A 27,467-nucleotide genomic window follows, 5' to 3' on the forward strand; every position below is an offset into this window, starting at 1 on the left:
TCTTGCAGGACTCACAGGGCTTGAAGCCAGGGTTCAGGGAAGGGAAGAAGAGGAACTACCCGCTAATTGGGAAGAAGGAATCAGGCCTAGGTGTGGTGAGGTGTATGCTTTGCAAACAACTAAACTCTGTCAAGAGCCCAGCCTTCGTTTTGGGGAGCTTGTCTACACAACTTGCACTGAAATACCTAGATCAGTTGTAATTCTCCCTTTTGTTATTCCAGCAAGAGTCTGTGCAGACAATTATTTTGGAATAAAAATGCCTTATTTCTATTTTGTTTAGTAAAAACAGTTAAATCGCAGTAAGACAAGGCCTAAAAAAGTCTTAGATACTCTGCAAGACAGGCATATCCCCAACTAGAGATCAAGGTGATCAAAAGAAAGGCCAGTCTGCCCTCACGGTTGGGTCAGAATTACCATAGATTACTGGAAGATTTCCAGGTAATGTTGAACAGCAGCTACTTGCACTTCGGATATTCATATCTATGAGCATCAAGTTCACATGTGAAAAATACTCATGTTCTAATTTGAATCAGATAAATGGACATTTTAATCTTGGATCTAGATACATGAAAGGCTTTTTTACCTTTTTTTTTTTTTTTTTTTTTTTTTTTTTTTTTAAAGTTCTCAAATAGCTACTGACCATGAGAGGATAACTCTTCAGGAAAATATTCTGCCTTATTTCCTTTGTTTTTGAAACTGAGATACACTCAGCACTGTCAATTTTGCAGTAGGAGCAATGTTGTAGGAGCAGTTGTTATAGGAGCAATGTTAATTACAGACGTAACCATTTGGAATGAATATGTGGATGAAGCCAGGAGTGGATCTACACTGCTGACATTTTCCAGATGTAAATCTAGTAGCTAGTTCTATGCTTATCCAGAGGATGTAACTGAAAATGCCATGCAGGCAAGATTGTTATTTCTCTCTACCGTTACTACCTAATTTACAATGAAACTTCTGCAATATACCGGTGTTTTTTGGATTCTTAGTTTTGACCATTCAAACACCACAAGACTGCTTATGGGGGAAACAAGCTAACACATGCTGTTATTTATACATAAAAAGAAAGTATCCCCACCTAACCATTGTAGAGAAAGTACATTTCTAAACATGAATTCTCAGCCCTCTTGATATTAATATACACTATGCATTTATAGCCTGTGAACAGCAAGTTTAAGTGGGTCAACAGCACTAAAGTGATCTTTTAGTTATTTCTAACTTGTCTTTATTTCGTCAAGAGATCACTCTGCTTCAAAAATTGTCCATTTTAGCTCCTCTAATATCCAGTTGTTTTTTCAATACAAAGAGATTGAAGAGATAGAAAACAGGTCAGATTGAAAAAAAATTCAAAAGTGCTAGGTCACAGTTCAGGGAAAAGTTTTTATTTAGGGCTAACAACTAGATAATAAATAAAGGAATATACTCATGTAATAACAGATGTTCTCATGCACTTAACACATACAATAAAGCTGGCTTACATTGTTGTTTGGACAAATTGAGAAGAGGTATTTGGCAATACTATAAATCTGAACGATTTAAAGATTATAGAACAAATTCTTCCTGCTGTTGATTTTTTACATTTCCTTTATACAACTTTGAATAAATATTAATACACTTACTTTTCCGCATACTCTGTCTTCACTTTTAACATGCCAGATAGCTAAGCCACAGCAATATACAACTGTCAAGAAACTGCTTTTATGTTTTATATTTAGTAATATCCTAGAAATTATTCTTAATTTTACCATTTTTGTAGAAGCTGTTTAGTTAGAGCCAAATTTTAGAAAAAATTGCAGCAAGTTTAAACTCATTTAAACAATCAGTGCAAGGCCAGTCTAGACCACATATTAGGATACTGTAACATAAGCCAGTATAATTTAAATAATAAAACATGCCCAAAAGATTCAAGAGAAAGCAAAAAGAGAATGCTTTGAGAGTTGAAAGATTAATTTGATACCTAACATGCAGATACTGCAGTATTAGACATTTTTCAAATCTTTATGAGATGTCAAATTTAGATGGTATAAGTTAGTTTTTGTTTGTTTGTTTTAAGAACAGAACTCACAATACTACTACAATGGCCAAAAAATGACAAACTATTATAAACAGAAATCAATCTGATTAAAAAATTAAATATTTCAATTAACACTGAAAAGTGTTTGTAATATTTACAATTTATCAATGATACCAGTGTGCAGCTTCACACAGTCAAGTATACTGCTTTCAGGCAATTGCCAATTCTTAATCCCCCAATAAAGCATTAGATAGTAGTATAGTATTTCTTCTAACACATCAATTTAATGAAGGTGATCGATCTGTGGTCCAGAGTAATTCTATATATGGCCATTTGGTTTGCAAACAGCGCTTTACTGGAGTATCATCAGTCTGTAGCATTGGATCTTCAAAGCCCATAATAACTGCTGTGCCTTCCACATACATGACCTGTAAAAATAAAACCATCTACTTCAATATATTTCCTGAGACACATTTAAAGAGAGACATAGAATATTGTTTTCACAATGCAGGAAGGTACTTGTCACAAAGCACACTTTTTTTTAACAAAAGGAAAAACTCTAATCAAATTGAAAGTTTTATACAAGTAGTTCAAATGTATTGAGATATGATATCCAGAGTATCTAACTGGTAGGTACTGATGCCTGATATTTCTATTCAGGGAATATATAGTACATGAACTACATGAATCGACAGCAAAGCGGAAAAAAATAAAATAGAAAACTTAAATGATGCAAAAAGTCTGAGGCAATAGGCCATTCATTGAACAAACTCAATTTACTTTAGGTAAGAAAAAGATGAAAAAGCACAACAGGCAAAACATGTAAAAATCTCTCTTTATAGCACAGAATGAGTCTTACAAGTAAGTCAGAAATCATGTTTTGACCAAATTTTCAGATCGGTAATAGTACAGTTTTGAAACAGAATTGTTTCAGAACACCAAAATCTGCTTCTCTATATATGGAAGCATTAAGTGATAGCATTAAAATTTGCTTGTATAGGTAAATATTACTATAAATGTTTAAACATTATCTGAATATATTTCATTCAAATGCAACAGAAAAGAGGTAGGAGTGAGTTAATGTATACACAGGTATCAATGGACAAATGAAAAGAAATTGACAACAAATACAATTATGCACAAGAAAGTAAGAGTTAGTAAAAAATATGGACAAAATAATTTCATATTCATTATTTCATGCTTTCATGAATAAGCACACACAGATTGCTAAATATATTCTAATTAAGTGGCCTCCTTTTCAGAGGTGACAAGCACACACAGATTTCACTGAACTGGAGCTGTAGGTGCTCAGCACTTTTGAAAGTCTAGCCACTTGTTCAGGTGCCCAGCTTGAGCAAAATGTGTTTGAATATTTTGGTCCTAAAGTAAAGTAGACAAAAGGTAAAATAATGTCTCCTGCTACAGCTTACCTGGTCTGAAAGTTAAATGTACTCCTATTTTCAAAACACGAGCTACACCCCTATTCCTTGGACTCAAGGCAACTAGAGTTAATTAGATCTATACTGTGAAGCCTCTGTTGTAGTCAGTTTAATTCATAAAATGGAATAAAGCAGCAATATTGTTTAACGATAATAGCTAGAATTCTCTAGAAAATTATTGTTCCAAATATATGGTGGGTAAGGTTAAACATTAAAAAATATGTTTTTTATATACATGTGTGTATAAAACAAACAGGCAACAGGGTGGATAAAAAACAGCTTTAATTAAAAAAAAATTTTTTTTAAATCAGATTTTTAAAAATTTAAGTACCTTTTCCATATAAATAAAAATACCAGTTTATTTTAAAAAATGAACTTATTTATTGCAATTAACCTATGTTAAGGCCTAAATTTATTATAGTCCATTAAAATCAAAACATTAAACAGAACATTATAATACATGCAGTACACGTTGCCAAGTGTGATGCTGTGCATAAGAAAGATGACCCTTTGTATCATTGTTGCTACCACTGCTAATCAATTGCAACAAATCTTATACAAAATACGTCACATAAGGCATCAATGGAAAAGTTATGATTTGCTAACTGACTATCCTGGTTAAATGTATGCATCATCTTTATATTTAAAGTTATGAATATTGTCTACGTATTTGTTCCAACTGTGTTTGTTTCTGGGTGACTATGGCCCATTAAGGACACTTCACTCTCCCAATGGGCCATAGAAGAAACTCATCCCACCCCGTAAGCCTTTCCTGTTGATACCTCAGAAAGAATATGGGCAATGGCTGCCTCAGAGTCATCAAAGCATGTAAGGACATGCAAGATGCTGATGTGACCCTGGACTCCATCTTGGGCCAGTAATTTTTCATGCACATGAGCTGTGGGATTTTGTTTGGGACAGTAAAACTCTGTGTACATGGCAAAGGATATAAAAAGGCACCTGAGACATTTCGACTTCATCTTCATTATCTGTACTGGATTTCTAACAAGGAAGCTTTAAACAAGAACTGATGACCTCAATTTGTTTGGGTAATTCCAGAGACACTTTTGCAAGCTAGCAGTTTATTCCATCACTGCTTCAAATTGATATAAGGACTTCGGAATCACTTGTATGTGTATTATCTATTAACCATTTATAACTTTCTTTTCTTTCTAAACCTTTAGTTTTTAGTTACTGAAGGATTGGCATCAGTGTGATTATTGGGTAAGATGTGAGTTATATATTGACCTGGCTAAGGGATTGATCCCTTGGGATTAGAAGGACCCTATACCTGATTAAATTTGTTTTCAGTAACCACTCATCATAAAGTCTAGTATCTGGGTGGTAAGCCTAGCTGGAATGCCTAAGGAGACTGCATTTCTGACTTCTTGTTAACCAGTGTGGTGATACAGAAATTCACCTTTGTTACTGGCTTGATATAATCTGATAGACTAACCAGCTGTTTGGGGTGAGTCTGTCCTGAATTTGGTATTCTCATCTGTGATCCACCGAGGCACGATGACACCAAGTTTTAAAGAAAGTCAAACCACTGGCTAAACACAAGGAACAAGTTTGCTAGAAATGCTAAACCAGCTTTTGACAGTAGTAGTCTCTTTTGCAGGTGTAGAGAAAATATTTTCTTCATTTCAGTTTATTCAGGTAGTTCAGTTCAATGACTAATTCAAGGTTAAGAAGCCAACAAGGTATAAAAAAAGCAGGAAAGCTTGTTTTCCTCTTCCAATCTATGAACAACAACTAAGTGTGAAAGAATGAGATCTACTAGTTCTAAAATCTTGAGGGACATGGTAACCAGAAATAAATCTGTCAATTCACTAACTAGAGAAAATGCTTTCTTTAATAAATTACTTTTAAATGGAAAATCAGTTTTGATAACTTTTTTATGTAGCCAGAACATTTAAAATAGTTTTATTTAATACAAATATAAAATGCTATGTTTGTGCATTTTAAATTGAATTTCCATCCAAACAGAACTTGACAAAAATGCAAGTAAAAAATTTATCATTTAGTTTATAAGAATGGCCTCATTCATCATTTTGAAGCATAATAAAAATGTACAAATTAACAACCTACACATTTATTTAAGCAAATGTATATAGATCTAGTGTATCATTCTAGGTAGCAAAAAGAATAGAATTTAATGCAAAGGTTATATTAAGTTGTAAATCAACACATTTTAATAGTCACCAGCCAACAAGAATCAACCTTTCATTAGAAAAATAAAGTACACTTGCAAAATACTATTAAAATGCAAATTTAAATCAAAATTTTCTGCTTTCTGATTTAAATCAGGATTAAAATCTGATTCAAATCAATCCACCCTGCTAGGCAACCTTTGAGTGCCTTTGCCTACATTTTGGAATATGAAACTGTTGGAAGTTCTATAGCAATTAATTCTAAAGACTTTATAATCCCAAATTACTCATTTCAACCAGCATTAAACGGTGATTTGCAACAAACAGAGCGGAAACAGGTGCATTTGAGTGGGAGGAGTGTATGGTGTTCTGGTATTGTTGGAGTGCTCATTGGGGGTTGTTTTGGTGGGGTTTTGTGTTTTTGTATCTCAATGACAGGAACTAGGGCGAAAAGGCTATGACTGATACAGAGGTAGTAGTGGTAGTCACTCAAGCAGTGGAAGAGATAATGAAGATGACTGGTTATGAAAGCTGCAGGGTCTACATGATCCTGGAGGAAGTACCTCAAAAGAGCTTTGTTTGTATGAAGTGCCGCCTAATAGAGCTGATGGAAGAGAATATTTAAGGGTTGGAGATGCAAGTGGAAACTCTGGTTGAGTTTAGAACAGGTAGATGATGGAGCAAAGGAATGAGGACGCTGAGGGGAAAAACCCAGACCTGTAGATGGAAGCAGGACCAACGAACTCTGAGGGGAGAATGCTTGGTGAGGAAAGTGGCCAGTGGAAGCATCTGAGTGAAAGAATGTGGCAGAGGAAAAGAAGGGCTAGTGAAGAAGAAATAGAGCTCAGAAAGAGGTCTGCGGAATTGGAAAATGAAGGAGCACAGCAGGTGGTTACTGAAGGTGGGAGGGCAAGGAAGAAGAGAAGAGCAGCTAGTCGTATAGAAAGTGTTGATGAGCCAATGGAGATACCACCAAATGAGAGCCCCATTAGGATACAGGAACGGTTGCAGATGATTGCAAAGGAGAATAGTGGACAAGAAGACTTGCAGCCAGAAAGAACGGGGGATAGGCTGGAGAATCGCACCGTCACCAGGAAAAGGCAGGTCTACGTGATTGGGGACTCCCTCCTGAGAAGAACAGACAGGCGGGTAATCAGAGCTGATCTGGAGAACAGAAGAGTGTGCTGTCTGCCGGGTGCTAAGGTACGAGATGTGAACCTGAGGTTGAAGAGGATTCTAATGGGAGCGGGAAAGAATCCACTGATTGTCCTCCATGTGGGTACAAATGATATAGCTAGATTCTCGCTGGAACGTATCAAAGGTGACTATGCCAGGCTGGGGAAGACTTAAGGAAATTGAGGCTCAGGTGATCTTCAGTGGGATTCTGCCTGTCCCTAAAGGAGGGCAACAAAGGTGTGACAAGATTTTGATGATCAACAGATGACTCAGACAGTGGTGCTATAAGGAAGGCTTTGGGAATGTATGGTCACTGGGAGGCATTCATGGACAGAAGACTGTTCTCTTGAGATGGACTTCACCAGAGTAGGAAGGGAAATGCATTTCTAGGATGGAAGCTGGCACATCTACTTAAGACAGCTTTGAGGTAGGGAGTTGCAGGAGATGGTTGGGAGATGCCCAGGTAGTCTTCACACCTGATTTTAGCATTGAGAGGGAGGAAAATGAAGTAAGAAAGGACACAGCAGTGGGGAGCAGAATGGACATTAGGAGGAAGGGTAGTATAGATACCAGTCCAATAAGCGATACTGGCATTAGAATGTGCTAAATCAGGTAAGGAACATGAGTGAAGTCAAACAGCAAAAATTAAGATGTTTGTATACCAATGCGTGGAGCCTGGGTAATAAAATGAAGGAACTAGAGCTACTGGTATTGGAAGTGAAACCAGCTATTATAGGAATAACAGAAACATGGTGGAACAGTAGTCACGACTGGTGTACAAATATTGAAGGGTATGTGCTGTTTAGGAAAGACAGATATAAAGGCAAAGGTGGTGGAGTTTCATTGTATATCAATGATGAGGTAGACTGTAAAGAAATTAGAAGTGATGGAATTAATAAGACAGTCTGTCTGGGTAAAAATCACATTGGGGAAGAAAACTACTAGAGTTTCCCCTGGGATAGTGCTTGGGGTGTGCTACAGACCACCAAGATCTGATCTGGACACAGAGAGAGATCTTTTTAAGACTTTTAATGAAGTAAATACTACTGGGAACTGTGTGATTATGGGACACTTTAACTTCCCAGATATAGACTAGAGGACAAGTGCTAGTAGTAGTAATAGGGCCCATATTTTCCTGGATGTGATAGCTGACAGATTACTTCATCAAATAGTTGCTGAACCAACAAGAGGGGATGCCATTTTAGAACTGGTATTGGTGAGTAGTGAGGACCTCACAGAAGAGGTGGTTGTAGGGGACAACCTTGGTTCGAGCGACCATGAGCTAATTCAGTTCAAACTAAATGGAAGGATAAACAAAAATAGATCTGGGACTAGGATCTTTCACTTCAAAAGGGGTAACTTCAAAAAAATTAAGGGAATTATTTAGGGAAGTGGACTGGACTGAAGAACTCATTGATCTAAAGGTGGAGGAGGCTTGGAATTACTTCAAGTAAAAGTTGCAGAAACTATCTGAAACCTACATCCCAAGTAAGGGGAAAAAATTCATAGGCAAGAGTTGTAGACCAACCTGGATGAGTAAGCATCTCAGACAGGTGATTAAGAGAAAGCAAAAAGCCTACAAGGAGTGGAAGATGGGATGGATCAGCAAGGAAACCTCTTGGAGGTCAGAACACGTAGAGATAAAGTGAGAAAGGCCAAAAGTCAAGTAGAGTTGGAGTTGCGAAGGGAATTAAAACCAATAGTAAAAGGTTCTATAGCCATTTAAATAGAAAGAAAAACAAGAAAGAAGAAGTGGGACCGCTCAGCACCAACGATGGGGTAGAGGTTAAGGATAATCTAGGCATGGCTGAATATCTAAACAAATACTTTGCCTCCGTTTTTAAATGAGGCTAATGATGAGCTTGGGGCTAGTGGTTAGGGTGGCTAATGGGAAAGAGGATATGAAGGTAGAAATTACCACATCCAAGGTAGAAGCCGAACACGAACATCTTAAATGGGACTCAATTGGGGAAGCCAGATAATCTCCATCCAAGAATATTAAAGGAACTAGCACATGAAATTGCAAGCCCATTAGCACGGATTTTTAATACATCTGTAAACTCAGAGGCTCTACCATATGACTAGAGAACTCCTAACATAGTTCCTATTTTTAAGAAAGGGAACAAAAAGTCATCCAGGTAACTACAGGCCTGTTAGATTGATGTCAGTAGTATGCAAGGTGTTGGAAACATTTTTGAAAGAGAAAGTAGTTAAGGATATCGAGCTTAATGGTAATTGGGATAAAATATAACACAGTTTTACAAAATATCGTGCCGGACCAACCTGATCTCCTTTTTTGAGAAGATAAGATTTTTTTAGACAAAGGGAATGCAGTGGATCTAATTTACTTAGATTTCAGTAAGGTGTTTGATACAGTTCCACATGGGGAATTATTAATTAAATTGGAAAAGATGGGGATTAATATGAAAACTGAAAGGTGGATAAAGAACTGGTTAAAGGGGAGACTACAATGGGTCATACTGAATGGTGAACTGTCAGGCTGTAAAGAGGTTACTAATGGAGTTCCTCAGGGATTGGTCTTGGGACCGATCTTATTTAACCTCTTTATTATTGACCTTGGCACAAAAAGTGGGAATGTGCTAATAAAGTTTGCAGATGACACGAAGTTGGGAGGTATTGCCAATACAGAGAAGGATCGGGATATCATACAGGAAGATCTGGATGACTTTGTAAACTGGAGTAATAGAAATAGGATGAAAATTAATGGTAGAAAGTGCAAAGTCATGCACTTAGGGACTAATAAGAATTTCTGCTATAAACTGGGAACACATCAGTTGGAAATAACAGAGGAGGAGAAGGACCTGGGCATATTGGTTGATCACAGGATGACTACGAGCCGCCAATGTGATGTGGTCATGAAAAAAGCTAATGTGATTCTTGGATGCATCAGACGAGGCATTTCTAGTAGAGAAAGGGAGGTGTTAGTACCATTATACAAGGCGCTGGTGAGACTACATCTGGAATATTGTGTGCAGTTCTAGTCCCCTACGTTTAAGAAAGATGAATTAAATCTGGAGCAGGTGCAGAGAAGGGCTACTAGGATGATCCATGGAATGGAAAACTGCCTTATGAAAGGAGATTCAAAGAGCTTGGCTTATTTAGCCTAATCAAAAGAAGGTTGAGGGGAGATAGGATTGCTCTCTATAAATACATCAGAGGGATAAATACCGGGGAGGGAGAGGAATTATTTAAGTTCAGCACCAATGTGGACACAAGAACTAATGGATATAAACTAGCCATCAGGAAGTTTAGACTTGAAATTAGACAGGTTTCTAACCATCAGAGGAGTGAAGTTCTGGAATAGCCTTCCAAGAGGAGCAGTGGGGGCAAAAAACTTAACTCGCTTCAAAACTGAGCTTGATAAATTTATGGAGAGGATGTGGACAGCCTATTTTGGCAATTGACTGATCTTTCCCTACTGCTGGTAGATATGCCCATGGCCTGTGAAGGGATGTTAGATGGGGTGGGTTATTAGTTATTACAGAAAATTCTTTCTTGGGTGTCTGGCTGGTGAGTCTTGCCCACATGCTCAGGGTTTAACTGATCGCCATATTTGGGGTTGGGAAGGAATTTTCCCCCAAGGCAGATTGGCAAAGGCTCTGGCGGTTTTTTGCCTTCCTCTGCAGCATGGGGTATGGCTCACTTGCTGGTGGATTCTCTGTACCTTAAAGTCTTTAAACCATGATTTGAGCATATTACTCAGTCATAGGTTAGAAGTTTATTACAGGAATGGGTGGGTGAGGTTCTGTGTCCTGCGTTGTGCAGGAGGTCAGACTAGATCATCATATTGGTCTCTTCTGATCTTAGAGTCTGAGTATTTTCTGGAAGGGCCTCCTCTGATAGTTGTCGTTTCTGCCAATTCATTCCTTGTGATCTCTACTCACATTGATATTAAAGGTGCTAATTAAAACTGATTGAAAAAAACTTTTTTTTCCTTTGCAGAAAAAACTGATTTGACAAAAATTTGAATACCAAAATTTTTTGGCCAAAACAGGAATTTTGATTTGGAAATGCTGCTTTATGGGAGTTGAAATTCAGCTGTCTCAAAACCACAGTCTACTCTATAAATCTGACTACATCTCCCATGATGCGTTGCCTCATGTCTGCAAGGAGGGTGATTGTGGTGTATCACACGAGATATTGTTCGACCAGAGAGCATAGCATATAGAAAAGAATTGGAATACTTTTGGTTTTGGGAAGAAAAAAATTAAAATTTTATGTGGAGAGCAGACAATTTTTGCAGAACAAGTTGCAACTGAAACATGTTGACATGCTTAGTGACAAATGCGGTGGCAGTTTTGCAGTATGGACACAAGGAATAGGGCTGACATGAAGGCATTTCATGTAAGACAGAACTGCTATCACACAGTTATGATTATTGGTTGCTGCAATTTATTCTCTCAGATCATCATACCTTTTCATTATAATTAGATTGCTTCAATCCATTGTAGTGATATACAGTGAATGACTCTGGAACACTGGAGTCCTGGTATAAACAAGACAGTTAATTTTACATCATAAAATCAAATTTATCATGCATGCTTTTTCTCTTTACAATTATTTTACTTGATGGAAAACAGACAAGTAGGTCAGAAAAGAAAAAGGTGAGTTAAGATTCAAGATTCTGAAGATTTTTCAGGCCCTGAAACCCCTCATAGGAGAAAAATGCAACACAATCAGTTCCATTACATGTTAATGGATTAGGCAATGCAAAATTTTCAAAAGAGACTAATGATTCAGTGCCCAACTGGGTATCTTGAAGTGGAAATTATTATTATTTTTTAAGTGTTGAGCATACACACTCTAAAAAATTGGGCCTCCGTACTGTTGGACACCAAACTCTCATGTTGGACACCAAAAATACTAGCCACTTTAAACTGTTAAGTCTGATGCAGTTAGAATGCTTAAGTAAAAGGTTTAATAAATTATTCCAAGAAAGAATTCCTTCTTCACTTACCAAAAAGTGCACAAGAATCATGTTTGGAGTTTAAGAGTGGTATTTAAATTTAATAAGACAACTAATTCCACCATGCCAGTGGTATATTGTTTCCAGACTTGTCAATAATTGCAATACATCAGTTTTTGTATGAAATAAAATTAAATTCAGAAAGACTTTCTAGTGGTTCCACATGTCAGAAGTACAGAGGTGAGGGAAGGCGGAGGGGGAAGACGACAAATCCATACTAGATGCTGTTAAGAGGCAGCTCTAGAGCTTTCAATCCTAAGAAAATGAATGCTTTACTTTTCCTCTAAACATTCAGAGATGATTCTTTTGATTCCTCAATGTATTCAATCCTTACCATCTTTGGCAGCAAAGCTCTGGAAGTGCTTTTGAATCACTGTAGTGTTAGTGTTTCACAGTGAAGTATTGTTTTGGTATGGTACAGTTTTCTGATCATCTCTATTGCATTTTTAAAAAGTGAATTGTCAAGTATACTTTTAAAATAGTTGTAGGTATTTCACTTTTCATTGGTAACATTCTGGAAAATAATTATTTTTTGTATTTGGGGGGGGGGGGGGGACGACGACACGACAAATGCTGATTTTCCTGTATTTCAAACATGGCTGACATTAATAAGGCTATTTTGTTTAACAACTATAACTTCAAGTTGTATAGTGAGATGTGTAAACATTTGTTTGGGCCCTAGTATCAATGATGTCAGCAAAATCTGGGAATATTTGTTAGCTAGCAGCTACTACAGAGGCTGCAAGACTGGTACATAATACAACACATAACACTGCGGCCATTTCATTTTCACAAAAGACCAAAATAAAATGTTGATAATTCAAGTGACTTCCCAACTTCCAGGTAAGAGAAACTGCATTTTAGATCTAAAATACTTGATGACAGTGTCCCTTTATCTGACATTTGGCAGCTTCAGTGGAAATTGCTTTTGGTGTGAAGGATACAAATTAGAATAGTTTTTCATTTAAACATTCTGAAAAGCTAATGTCTTAGGACACCTATATTGAACTAAACTGTAAAAAGAGTTACTGGCTGACCAGAAGCATTAAAGAAATGCAACATATATTAGTCAAAATATTTTTGCAAAAAAATGTTATACATATTAGAGGTCTGAATATTTAATGCATCACTGCAGGATCCTATTTAGTGAAATACAAAATGCTGTGTGGCATAAGAAACAGAAAGAGACAACTACATTACCTGCTCAGGGAAAAATTCTTGCAGAAAGGGACCCAGTAATATGATTCCTAGTCCTTCTGGGTCTAATTTGGTCTTCATGAGATTTACACTATGACAAGAACATTGGATACAAAAATATGAGTAGTGCATTTTTATTATTTCATGACTATGTATTATGATACAACAACACTTCTGATTGCCAAATTTATTGAGGTCTTTTTCTTAGACTCTTAAATGACGAATGCACCAGAATGACACCCGATTTGACAAAATGCAGTTCTTTTTAAACCAAAGTAATCTGTTATTTAAAACTGAAGTAGTTATAATTTTGGAAGACTGTCTTATTAGGTAAAGTCAGCTGAAAACCATAGACTAAAACCTAGACTTTAGCCTGGAAGACATTTTACTGTATGCTGCAAGCATTTCTCAGCTTAAAACAAAACCAGTCATCCTTTGAACAGCTCTGACTAAACAACCTGTTTTTAAATGAATATCAGAAAAGCCACCAATGAATACATTTCATAGGTTTTTAAAATTAAGTTTGATAAGAATAAGTGTAATTGAAATAAGATCCCATGTTTATCATTGTATACGTACATAGTACCCTTTCATATTAAAGTAGCTCAAACCACTTAAAATGTATTTGATATACATACATAAACAGAGGAAATGTGAATATACATGGAGTTGCATAAAAACTTTATTGGCACTAGTGTGGGATTTTTGAAAGTCGTTCTACTTGAGTATCAATAAAACATCTACATTTTTATTTAGGCAATATATTTTTCAGACACTATTTAGCAGAGCTTTAAAAAGTATTCCTATTTTTCCTAGCTCTCTATCTAGTACTAAAAGTTTACCAGGATAGGCTTCTTAATGAAAAAATTTCAAATTCACAACACAGTATCTAAACTAGTGTTCCTGTAAATCATGCTGAATTTTTAAAATCTAAAAAAAATTGCTCAGCACTCCACTGGAATTAGCACTGATAATTAACCAGATATTGAATTTTAAATCTTTGGTCCATGACAGAATATTAGAACATAAGACCAGCCATAAAGGGTCAGACCAATGGTTCATCTAGCTCAGTATCCTGTCTTCTGACAGTGACCAAAGCCAGGTGCTTCAAAGGGAATGAACAGAACAGGAGTGATCCACCCCATCACCAATTCCCAGCTTCTGGCAGACAGAGAGGCTAGGGACACTTCAGAGGTTGGTTTTGCATCTCTGCCCATTGATGGACCTATCCTTCATGAACTTCTCTATTTTTTTTTTGAACCTGTTATCTTGGCCTTCACAACATCCTCTGGCAAAGGGTTCCACAGACTGACTGTGCGTTGTGTGAAGAAATACTTTCTTTTGTTTGTTTTAACCATTAAATATTGACCACTCTGCTAGCAAGCCACACCTTTGGTGTATTTAACATTTTAGTTATTTTTTTTTTAAAAGTAGCTGTCTGAAAACTGCTCAGTCTGGTTGTGTGATTTCTAATGCACAGTAACATACTGTGCATTAAACTGGCCCACACAGACCCTGCTAGAGTGTACTACAGATTGCATAGAACACTAACATAATACTGTTTCAGACTCCACTATGTTAAAGTGTAGCAGGGTCCATTTAGTGTGCATCAACAGGGTCTACATGGACCAATTAATACACAACACATTACTGTGCATTAGAAATCACACCCCTCTAGGGTGCATTATTCCACTTTGTAGAGAAGCTCACACATGCATACCAATTTTCAAATACTCTGCCATTAACCTAATGAATATACAAAAACCCCTTTTACTCACTAATGAAATACATCTCTAGGAAACAACACAGAAACTGTTTAAAAACCTCACAGCCACACTGAGTATGAAGCCTAGTTTTAAGCATACATAGAATAAGAGAGACTGTGTCCTCTCATGGATAAGTAACTGGTTAAAAGACTTGAAACAAAGGGTAGGAATATGGTCAGCTTTCAGAACGGACAGAGGTAAACAGTTGTACTGGGACCAGTGTTGTTCAACATATTCATAAATGATCTGGAAAAAGGAGTAAACAGTGAGGTAGTGAAGTTTGCAAATGATACCAAATTACTCAGGATAGTTAAGTTCAAAGCTGACTGTGAAGAGTTACAAAGGGATCTCTCAAAACTGGGTGACTTTGCAACAAAATGGCAGATGAAATGCAATGTGATAAATGCATACTGAAAATATAATTCCAACTATACATACAAAATTATTGGGTTTAGGTGTTACCACTCAAGATAGATCTTGGACTCATCATGGATAGTTCTTTGAAAACATCTGCTCAATGTGCAGCAGCAGTCAAATAAGCTAACAAAATGTTAGGCATGGGATATACAATACAATAGTAAATATCATAATGCTACTATATAAATACAGAGTATGCCAACACCTTGAATACTGTGGGTAGGTCTGGTCACCCATCTCAAAAAGATACATTAGAAATAGAAAAAGTACAGAGAAGGGCAACAAAAACCATTAGGAGTATGGAACAGCTATCATATGAGGAGAGATTAAAAAGACTGGAAATATTCAGTTTGGAAAAGAGATGAGTAAGGGAGGGGATATGATCGAGATCTATAAAATCATGAATGATGTTGAGAAAGTGAACAAACAAGTGTTATTTATCCCTTCACATAATACAAGAACCACAGGTCACCAAAATAAATTAATAGGCTGCAGGTTTAAAACAAACAAAAGGAAGTAATGCATAGTCAAACTGTGGAACTTATTGCCAGGGGATGTTGTGAAGGCTGACACTAACTAGATTCAAAAAAGAATTAGCCAAGATGGTCAAGGATGCAACCCCATGCTCTGGGTGTCTCTAAGCCTCTGACTGCCAGATGCTGGGACTAGATGACAGGGAATGATCACTTGATATTTGCCCTGTTCTGTTCATTCCCTTTGAAGCATCTGGCATTGGCCACTGTCGGAAGACAGGACACTGGGCTAGATGGACCATTGGTCTGACCCAGTATGGCCATTCTTATGTAGAAAGTAAACATTAACCAACTGAAAAATAGATGGAAGTTAGGGAAAATGTAGCCATCAAATCCTAACCAGTGTTAACATCCCTAATCTCTAAATATTACCATAGGATTTTTACTAATCACTAATCAGCAGAATCTCTCATAATCTCTGATGAAAGATGACACCTTCAGCAGCAGTGCCCTCAATGCCACGTTGCAGGAATTGGTTCAGAAATTAAATAGAATAATATCATCTACTGAGTCACCAGTGCAACTTTCTGATCCACAGAGGGTTTTCCTTGGAACACCTCCCAAACATATAGCAGGTCTGAGTGTGGTTAGATTTTGAAATCTGAAGAGATCACAATTTGAGGTGAAAGCCTATAGGATACTACATAATGAGATTTTTTTGGAAGAAAAACATTTGCAACCACCACATTTGATTTTTATCTTAAAGAAAACAGCATGACAGCATATAAGGAATTAAGAATCCAAATACTTTTTTACGCTATTTAAGTTTGCTCCATATTTCATGTATTGGAGACCCTAAACACAAAAAGACAATGTCAGCTGAAAAATATGGTGGACCTACATAAGTCAGAAGCTACTCTATACTACTATTGCTTTAACAGAGAAAATATTGCAGACTATGGATACTGAGCAATTCCAGAGCTTGATCCCCAGCAAAGAGTCTTTTTAATATGGTACGTCTTTTTTGTGAATGGTTCTCAACCAGGGAACACTTGGTGTTCTATGTGCAATAAGAGGTCAGGATTATGCCACAAACATCCTAAAACCCAAGCAACCATATCTGAAAGAAAGCTGGATTTGGAAGGAGGATTTTCCCCTATTTCTTTGGGAAAGCAGATTTACTGGAGGCAGTAGAACAAAAGAAACCTTTCTAAGCCTCTTTCCTTAGAATTTGTAAAAATCTGTTCCCCTCTGGAGGAGAAAATGTTTCACATTTGTCTTGGAAGAGTCCATAACTACTTTTGACTAGGATAAAAAGGGATTTGGGGTTATAAATGACCAAAGCTAGAGTGATAAAACAACTTCAGACACTGAGGTTTGTTCTCTGGATTGATTATTCAGGATGCAAAATACACCTTGCAGTATTGTGTTGTCATAGTCAAATGCATGCACTTAGAGAAAAGTGGATCACAAAGGCTAATACCTGGGAGCTAAAAAAGGCCTTTGTAAATAAAAAAATATTTTGAATCTTGTCATTAGGCCTTTTTTCTTTCATTTACAATTGACAAGTATTTTGAGACATTGTCTTCAGGATATTTCATAGAATAAACTGTATTAACAAGTCAAGATAAAACCAAGCCATAACTAATCTGTTTAAATGACAATTTAGCTACACAAATTATACTTACTATTCAGGATCCGATACAAGGTCCAAAGCCTTCATTACATCTTCTAGAAGGGTATCAGGTATAAATCCATTATCTGCAAAAGTGACAAAGTATCTCATTAGAGGAAAACAAACTGAAAACACTTCAACATTATGGATTTTACCCAAAATACTGGTAATCAAATCCACATCTTAGAATTTGAGAGACTACTGTAAAATTACAAGAGGCGGCCTTAGAAAGAACTCATTTCCATACATATTTCCTCAAGAAAAAAATTGCAGGCCTATAGGTCTTAAAAATGCTATTTTTTTTAACACATTTGAAAATGTGAATCTTGTTAAGCTTAAAACAATGTTTTACTAATAGGCATATCGTGCCACCTTAAAATGGAGAAAGAAACAAGTTTAGAAACATTCTAATTAAAATAATATCTGAATATCAGGCCACTTCTGATTTCTAAAATGAAGAAAAAAGGAATTTTTTGGCACTTGTCATAAGAACAGGATGGAATCACGTATGAAAGTCTTATTTTAAAAAATAGGGAAAGTGGTGGGTCACATACAAAGAAACAGTTCCCTGCCTTGAAAAACTTACAATAAGAACTCTACTTCCTACTCTCTATCGCCATACTTGACTTCCTCATGCTCTGTAGTTCTCAGGAGGCTTGTCCGTTTTATTAAAAGGTTGATAAACAGCAACACTTTTTGATTTGTTGATTAATCAGTAGGTACCACGCTTCCCTATGGGTATATCTGTCTACACAAGAGCAGGAAGGTTGAATTCCAGCCTGAGGAGACATACCCACAACTAGCTCTGAACTAGCTCACTAAAAATAGCAGTGTAGCCATGGCACTGCAAGCAGTGGGTGGGGCTAGCTATGCCAAGTACATATGGTCTTGGATGAGCTCATACGCAAGCGTCAGTCAGTCCCTCCAACTGCCATTTGTCGCACACTAGCTCACTAAATCAGAGCTAGTGTGGGTGTCTCCTCAAGCTAGAATTTACATCTTCCAGCTCTAGTATAGACATACCCTATGAATCAGTTTCAAGTCATATCATGAGCCGTGTGCCTTAGAATGGAGGGGACTGTATACTGGAGGTACAGTGTTTTGGATATATTGTAAAACGGTTGCTTTATTTTCCCAGAAAGATTCTTCACGCTCAAACATAGTCAATATTAAGATTTGAAGTCTGTCAGGTCACTCAGTGCACACAGATTTCAACCCAAAGCTTAATAGTGCAGCTTTACCTTCTGGGTCATACGTTTGAAAAACTCTTCTGGCTTGTTCTGAGGGAGCTTCGGGGGCAACAAGGGCCAAATCCTAAACAAGAAAATTCCACAAGATTCATTATTTCAGACCAAATCATTTTGTTTCACTGGGGAAATACATGACCACACTGAAAAATGTCAAACCTTAATTAATGAAGATACAAAGTAGAACAGCAGAGGTGAGAATTAACTTCAAGTTAATTACATGAATTGATGTTAAGAGCCTTGAAGAATACTAAAGAATGTGTTAAGATTTATTTACATGGCTTTGTAGACAACAACTGTCATAACACAGAAATAGGCTGTCATGCAGATGTCATGGCACAGAAATCTCTTATCCAAGAGCCCAGAGTGTTATAACTGCAATGCTTATACTGGTAACTAAATCCTTTTGAATCTAAAAAGGCATATACCTTAAACTGAAATGAAATACTCTTTAGAATGAATTTTGAAGGCAAGAATAATTACAGACCTGGAGAAAAACGGAAAATTGGGTGAAATGCCACATGGGTATACCCGAGACAGATCATGCCAGATTAGCCCAATATCTTTCTTTGAGAAGATAACTGAGTGTTTTAGAGAAGGGAAATACAAAATGATCTAATTTGGACTTCAGTAGAAAATTAGATATGGTACCACATGGGAGATTAGTTAAGATGAAAATAAAAGGAAATTAATAAAAGAATTGTAAGGTGGGTAAGGAACTGGCTAAAGGGAAGAGGACTATGGGTTACGTTGAAAGAACTATCAGGCTGGAGAGAGTTTACTAGTGGAGTTCCTCAAGGACTGTTCTTGGAAACAATCTAAATTAATATTTGCATTAATGAGCTAATGAAATTTGCTGAGGACAAAGTTGTGAGTCACTGTCAGACACACATCAGAGTATTCCAAGAGATTTCATGGCCAGAAGGGACCATTGTGATCATCTAGTCTGATCGCCTGTATAATACAGGCCATAGAGTTTCCCCAAAATAATTCCTAGAACATTTCTTTTAGAAAAGCATCCAATCTTGATTTAAAATTTGCCAGTGATGGAGAATCCACCACAACACAACTATTCCAATGATTAATTACCCTCTTAAAAATGTACACCTTATTTACACCAGTCTGAACTGGTCTAGCTTCACCTTCCAGACATTAGATCCTGTTATACCTTTCTCTGCTAGACTACCCATTATCAAATACTTATTCCCCATGTAGGTACTTACAGACTAATCAAGTCTTTGCTAAAATAAATTTAGTTTCACTAAAAGGCATGTTTTATAATCTTTTCATCATTTTCATGACTCTTCTCTGAACTCCCTCCAGTTTATCAACATGCTTCTTGAACTGTGGAACCAGCACTAAACACAGTATTCCAATAGCAGTCACACCAGTGCCAAATACATAGATAAAAATAATCTCTACTTTTATTCAATTTCCCCTGTTGGTGTGTCCAAGGATCATATTAATCCTTTTGGCCAAAGCACACTGGGAGCTCATGTTTAGGTGATTATTCACCTCCAAATCTTTTTCAGAGACATTGCTTACCAGGATAGAGTCCTCCAGCTTGTAAACATGGTTTACATTCCTTGTTCCTAGTCTTATATGTTTATATTTAGCCTTATTAAAATGCATATGGTTTGCTTGTGCCCAGTTTACCAAGCGATCCAGACCACTGTGTACCAGTGACCTGTCCTCTTCATTATTTACCACTCCCTTGCCTCACTGATGAGTGGAGCAATAGAAATGGGATGAACTTTAATAGTACAGAGTGCAAAGAATGTTTATGATAAACCGAGGCTCATCAGCTGGAAATGACAGATGAGAATGACAGATCTAGGTGCATTTGTTGATCACAGGATGACTGAGCCACCAATGTGATATGGTTGTAAAAAAGAAAAATGCAATCTTAGGATATATCTAGTGAGATATTTCCAGTAGAGATAGAGAAGTATTAACACCATTGCATAAGGCACTGATAAGACCTCATCTGGAATACTGTGTATAATTCTGGTCACCCATGTAACCAGAAAAATGAATTCCAACTGAAAGATGCAGAGAAGGGATATTGTGGATGATCAGAGGAGTGCAGAGCCTGTCTTACAAGAGGAAACTTAAAAGATTTTGGCTTGTTTAGCCTACCAAAATGAAGGATATGAGGGGATAATATTGCTCTCTATAAATGCATTGGGGGGCAAACATCAGGAAGGGAGAAGAGCTATTTAAGGTAAAGGACAATGTTGGCACAAGAACAAATGGGCATAAACTCTCCATGAACACATTTAGGCTGAAAATTAGAAGGTGGTTTCTAACCAGAGGAGTGAGTTTCTGGAACAGTCTTCAAACAGGACTAGTGGGGCCAAACAACCTAACTATAGTTTTAAGATGGAGTTTGATAAATTTATCAATGGGATTATATGACGGAGTTGCTGGCAATTGCAGGGGATTGGACTCAATGAACCAGGAGGTCCCTTCCAGTCCTATATTTACATTGCATTGAACCTAAATCCATTTGTTACAAGTTTTTTTTGTTTTTTTTTTTAAAGTTACCCTATTCATTTAAAATGGCCCACAGAAATACAAAACATCAAGGATGTGCACACAAATATTTCTGGCAGTTTTTTTATTTTCATTTTGAACTGTAGCTTGTTTAAAATTTATCTTCATTTTTTTAAAGCAGCAAATCAAAGACTGAAATCTGCTAACAGAATTGTTGTATGTGACACAAATGGTTTTAGTCTGGATTGTGCAGGCCTGTATTATTGTTTCATTTAAATGAATAGACATAAATGGAAGCTATACATCTACATAAAGATAATCAAAAAGCATGTTATTTTAGTACAGTGACCCACATTTTAGATTAAGGAAAGTAAAAGCTACCTCTGTGAAAAATAGAAATGAAATGTATTCAACCAGAATTTCATTTTTATGTCTCAATGGCAAAGGCTCCAAATGAGCAAGATGTTTAAAAACATGCCTATCTTTAAGGTTGGCATATGCCTAAATACCTTTTTGAATGGCAAGGTAAGCTTGTAAACTTGCTCTCACGATTCATTGTAAGTACATCTAAGAATTACTTCTTTAGGATGCTAAATTGGGATACAATGATATATTAGGAATCCCCACATGATGAATAGTTTGTACAACTTAAAATAAATGGCATTCCTATTTAAGGAAAATAAATAAAAAGGCACTAATAAATCTGATGACTAGAACAATGTTGCAGAAAATCAAATACTTTTAGCAGTATATTCTCATATTTATATATTTTAATCTGAACCCCTTTCCAGACATCATTTAAATTTTGCAAAAACACAAAAACTGTTACAGTACCAAATGATAGGAAGAATTTGTTCTGTTGCAACCTCAGAGGATTTTTTAAAAAGTTCGATGCAGGGAACAAGATTAGCTCTTATCTTGCATCTCCGTTGCTGCAACACACTCTGGCCTTGACAAATGCAGTCTTTCCCCACTCACATCCAATCAGAATACTATTGCAAAGACCATTTTCCTAGGGCATCGCTTTGACAGCATCAACCCTCTTTGAATCCCTCACCTTGCTCACCTTCTCTATTTCAAACAAGCTGCTCATATTCACTTCCAAGGCACTTCAGCCAATCCCTGCCCTATCTATTGTTTCTTATTCACTATTTTGCTGGTGATACTTGTCTCCGATTGGCCTGTGATGCCAGCCTCCACTGCTAAATTTTCTAATACACCTTCACTGCTTTCTCCCATGCTGATCCATAAGCTTGGGAGGCACTCCCCATAAACATCCACAAAGCTAACTTACTTGATTACCCACCTTCAAATCCCTCCTTGCAGGGATGCCTACAAAAAAAACTTTACAATAGTTAGGCTGCTCACATGCAGGGATCACTGCCTATCATGACCAATATTATCTCATTGTTTACTTGTACTTCCCCATCTGTCTATACTAATCTATTGTCTCTTGTCTTATACTCAGGTTGTAAGTTCTTTGAGGTAGGGACTGTCTTTTTGTTATGTGTTTGTACATTGCCTAGTTCAATGGGTCCTGGTGTATGACTAGGGCCCCACGGCTCTACAGTAATACAAATAAATATTTGAAAGAGTAAAAATAAAACAACCTTAAGAACCAAGAAAATGAAACATTGCAGCAATAATGAACATCCAGAATGCTCTAAGTAAGTTTAATAGAACTGTGTTTGGGAGTTGGGGACACAACACAAAGACAATGAGGCTGGAACCTTCCAAACACAACTCCTTCCTAACTTTTTACAGAGCTTGAAAGATTGTTCACTTGGTCTAATGGAAACTTTCATCAAGGCAAATGGGCTGAGGAGGTACTGGCTTCTTTCCTGGGGAATGATAGACTCAGGATTAGAGAGGCTATTTTTCCCCTAAGGAGGGGAGAGGCAGCCATAAAGAGGATGGAGTGCACAGCTGATCTATAGGAGCCTGGGTAAAGGCAGATTTAGAGTAAAAACTAGTAAAGGCCCAGTCAAAAGGTAAATTTGAAGTCAACTAAAATGCTAGATTACATTCAATTTAATATTTATTCATACAAAAAGGTTATTTTTGTGAAACAAAAAAATAAAAATCAAAAGTTGCAGAATTGTTGGGGATATATTTTTTTAAAATAGCTGGTACTTTCTATTAAGTCATATGCATATTGCATAAGATATCCTTCTTTCTTGGCAATTGCCTATTTTGGGTCAGTGACTTTCATAGCCTTCTTCCAAAACCCATGATTGTACAAAAGGCCATCATGCATACTGATCTTCTTGGGGTCTGCTGATATCCACTCCATTTATCGAGTCTTTGGTCTCCCCCTTCATAGTCTTTCATCCACAATCACTGCAAGAGCCATCCTACTGATATTACTCTCTGGTCTCTGTGATATATATCCATATCAATATAACCTAACCTCCCTCAGTTTGTCTTCAGTTGGAATAAACTGCATTAGGCTCCTTAAACCTTGTTTCATATTAGGGTGTGTGTCCAACATTAGACCATCTCAACATTTTCATTTCTGTGGTGAAGAGCATACGGATTTCCTTTCTTGTGGCTGACCAAGTCTCAGTTCCGTACAGTCAGATAAGTCAAATTACAGTTTTATACATGCTACCTTTTAACTTTATTAGCATCTTTTTTATCAAAGGGAACTTGGATCAGCTCCAGCCATTTGCCCCATGCAGCTTTGGTACAATGGCAGGTATCAGTCATATGATGACTGGGGAAAGGCCCTATTGTCAGTGACCACTGGCCATAGGCATTTAAATTATTTTACTGCTGTGATATCCTTTTTATGGGGAGCTGTCCTTCCTCGTTTATCATAGTCTTGGTCTTATCAACATTCACCCTAAACTCAGCCTGCTCAAAACTATGTTGCCACTGTTTAAAGTTGGCTTGCAGGATCTCACAATCTTTCACACATCACTTAATCATCAGTGAACAGCATATTTCAAGGCAGCTCCATTTATATATTCTCACTTATTCCATCCATGACAGCTGCAAACAAAACAAAGTTCAGCACTGAGCCCTGATGTAGTCTGTCTTTTACTGGAAGTTCTTTACTGAAAACCCATTAGTTTTGGCTACAGTAGTCACTGCATCATGCATATCCTGGATAAAACTGACATTCTTCTCGCTCCCCTCTCCATTGAAAACTCCACCAACTAGTTCTCTTGGTACAAGATTGTACGCCTTCTCCAAGTCCACAAAGACAATATCCAGTTGTTGTTTCTTTTCTCTGAACTACTACATGAGGATTCATAGTGCAAATATGGCATCAACTGTGCTCCTTCCCAGTGTGCAGCCATACTGACCCGTCCAAATTTCAACCATTCCAGAAGCTTTTCAATAATCTTCTCTCCCACTTTTGTAACATGATGTCAGCTTAACTGGGCAATAATTAACATAGCGTAACATCTTTAAAATTTAAAAACAGGCAGCACAGAGCTTTTATGCCATTCATCCGGCATGTTCCCTTTTTTAAGAATGTCACAGAACAAATTTGTAAGATATTTGATGCTTTTCCTTCCCACTGATTTCAGTGCATCCACTTGTACTTCATCTGGATCAGATGCTCTCTCCTTTTTTCATATTCCTAAATGCCCCTGCAACCTCTTTGTTCTGCACATAATCTACTGCAGCCCAGTTTGGCTCACACATTCTTAATTCCTTCCTTGGGTCCCCATTCTTCACTCGTCCAAAATAATCACTCCAAACTTTGATTGGCCCTTTGATTCATTTTTTCTCCTGCCTTGGTGAGTCTATAGATGGTCTTCTCTCTTGACAGTCTTCCTAGTTGGTTATATATGCATCACAGTTCCATACTTCTAGCTGTCACAACATCTGGGCAGCACAGAATGGGGAGAATGTGAGCAGCCCTCAGTGGTGAAAGAACAGGTCCAGGACTATTTAGAAAATCTGGACATGTACAAATCCCTGGGGCCAGACGCAATAGATCTGAGGGTGCTGAGGGAGTTGGCTGATGTGATTGCAGAGCCATTGCCATTATCTTTGAAAACTAGTGGTGACTAGGGGAGGTCCTGGATGATTGGAAAAAGGCAAACATAGTGCCCACCTTCAAAAAAGGGGAGGAGGAGGATCTGGGGAACTACAGATAGGTCACTCTCACCTCAATACCTAAAAACATCATGAACCAGGTCCCCAAGGAATCCATTTTGAGGCACTTGGAAGAGAGGAAGGTGATCAGGAACAGTCAGCATGGATTTACATAGGGCAAGACATGCCTGACAAATCTGATTGCCTTCTATGATGAAGAGACAGGATCTGTGGATGTGGAGAAAGCGGTGGACGTGATATACCTTGAATTTAGCAAAGCTTTTGATACCGTCTCCCACAATATTCTTACCAGCAAGTTGGATGAATGGACTATAAGATGGAGAGAAGGCTGGCTAGATCATCAGGCTCAACGGGTAGTGATCAACGGCTCAATGTCTAGTTGGCAGATGGTAACAAGCAGAATGCCCTAGGGGTTGGTCCTGGGGCCGGTTTTGTTTAACATCTCTATTAATGATTTGGAGAATGGAGTGCATTACACCCTCAGCAATGGATACAGAGAGACCTAAACAACTTGGAGGATTGGGCCAAAAGAAATCTGATGAGGTTCAACAAGGACAAGTGCATAGTCCTGCACTTAGGACGTGTAAGGAGCGGAAGAATTTTGTAACGCAAGGGTAGCGTGAGTAGCAAAACCAGGCCTAAGTTAGCATAAGTAATAATAGCTAGGCCCCATAAGCAAAAGTAAGCCTCTTAAGCAAAAGCTATGTGCCTCATAACCTGGGCATAAACTCAAAACAACATGCAAAGGTAGGCTAACCGCAAAAAACTAGGTCAATTGTAAAAAACTAGGCTAACCACAAAACCAGTGTAAGTCAGCTAAAAGTCAGCAAAAGTTATAAACAAGTAACTGCAGCTTATAGTAAATTGGTCCCTAGCTAACTGCCAATAAAAAAACAACAACATGTGTTAAGGCCCAATCCGCAAGTAAATTAAAACATACGTAACTTATTGCTAGGTAAAGCCCATTGCTTAAAGTAAAAAATAAGGGGTATAATAGCCACCCCCGGGCACCGCCCTGTTAAGGCTCTCCGTAAATCCATAAAGGTACTAGCGAATGCCCCGGGTGGGTTGACTCCCTGGTTGCAACTCACTTATAGGGTAAAAATGGGGCTTCCCCACCCTCGTGCCGGTAAGCTAAATCCCTAAATTGTACTCCTAACAGCTTAGCAGCAGCCTAAAAAGTGTAACTTAAGGGCTACGTAAACAAACTGCTGTATGGGCACTTCCTTGTCCGCCTGTCTCTTCCTCGTCACTAAAATCTAAAAATACAAACCATCCGCCTCGGCAAAGCACAGGACGGAAGAATCCCATGCACTACTACAGACTGGAGACCGACTGGCTAGGCAGCAGTTTTGCAGAAAAGGATCTGGGGGTTACAGTGGACAAAAATCTGGATCTGAGTCAACAGTGTGCCCTTGTTGCCAAGAAGGCTAATGGCATATTGGGCTGCATTAGCAGGAGCATTGCCAGCAGATTGAGGGAAGTGATTATTGTCTTCTATTCAGGACTGGTGAGGCCACATTTTAAGTACTGTGTCCAATTTTGGACTCCCCACTACAGGAAGGATGTGGACAAATTGGAGAGAGTCCAGTGGAGCACAACGGAAATGATTAGGGGGCTGGAGCACATGACTTATGAGGAGAGGCTGAAGGAATTAGGCTTGTTTAATCTGCAGAAGAGAAGAGTGAGGGGAGGGATTTGATAGCAGCCTTTAACTACTTGAAAGGGTGTTCCAGGGAGGATGGAGCTAGGTTATTCTCAGTGGTGGCAGATGACAGAACAAGGAGCAATGGTCTCAAGTTGCAGTGGGGGAGGTCTAGGTCGGATATTAGGAAAAACTTTTTCACTAGGAGGATGGGGAACCACGGGAATGGGTTATCTAGGGAGGTGATGGAATCTCCATCCTTAGAGATCTTTTAGACCTGGCTTGATAAAGCCCTGGATGGGATGATTTTATTGGGGCTGATCCTGCTTTGAGCAGGGGGTTGGACTAGATGACCTCTTGATTCTTTAACATGAGAATTTCACCCCCAAGTCTCCCTTCTTATTCCTTTCGGCAGTGGATTCATCACTCTTTTGTAGCAAAACTGACTTAAGTTTGAACCAGTTGTCCTCCATACATCTGCTGTGAACAAATCCCAAAAGATGCATACCCAGATGGCGAATAGGGGAACCTCCTGCTGATATGCAGGACAACTAGGAATATTCAATAAGCAGTTTTGGACCAACTGGTGACATCTCTCAGCAGGGCATGGTTGGGTAAGCTAGTGGTGTGGCTCCCTCTATAAAATGTTGCTTTGACAAGGATGTCAAGGCAAATAAAGACAGCCTTAAAATAAATCTTGCCACGGTC

At 37.8% G+C, this 27,467-nt stretch overlaps 1 protein-coding gene across 2 annotated transcripts in view; it reads right to left on the reverse strand.

Annotated features, from left to right (window-relative positions):
* Positions 1-1,356: 1,356 nt before the first annotated feature.
* Positions 1,357-27,467, reverse strand: part of MINDY3 (MINDY lysine 48 deubiquitinase 3) — a 92,430-nt gene continuing 66,319 nt past the window's right edge. For both annotated transcript variants that reach the window (XM_067562289.1, XM_067562287.1), the window contains 5 exons: positions 18,539-18,611; positions 17,311-17,383; positions 12,970-13,057; positions 11,218-11,289; positions 1,357-2,442 (listed from right to left, as the gene is read on the reverse strand). In XM_067562289.1, the coding sequence (XP_067418390.1) occupies positions 2,293-2,442; positions 11,218-11,289; positions 12,970-13,057; positions 17,311-17,383; positions 18,539-18,611 (456 nt within the window). In that variant the 3' untranslated portion in view covers positions 1,357-2,292. The remainder of the gene's footprint in view (positions 2,443-11,217; positions 11,290-12,969; positions 13,058-17,310; positions 17,384-18,538; positions 18,612-27,467) is intronic.

This window comes from Emydura macquarii, unplaced genomic scaffold, assembly GCF_026122565.2.
Source record: "Emydura macquarii macquarii isolate MOO-44397 ecotype Brisbane River unplaced genomic scaffold, CSIRO-AGI_Emac_v2 contig_2422, whole genome shotgun sequence".
NCBI classification, from domain to species: Eukaryota; Metazoa; Chordata; order Testudines; family Chelidae; genus Emydura; species Emydura macquarii.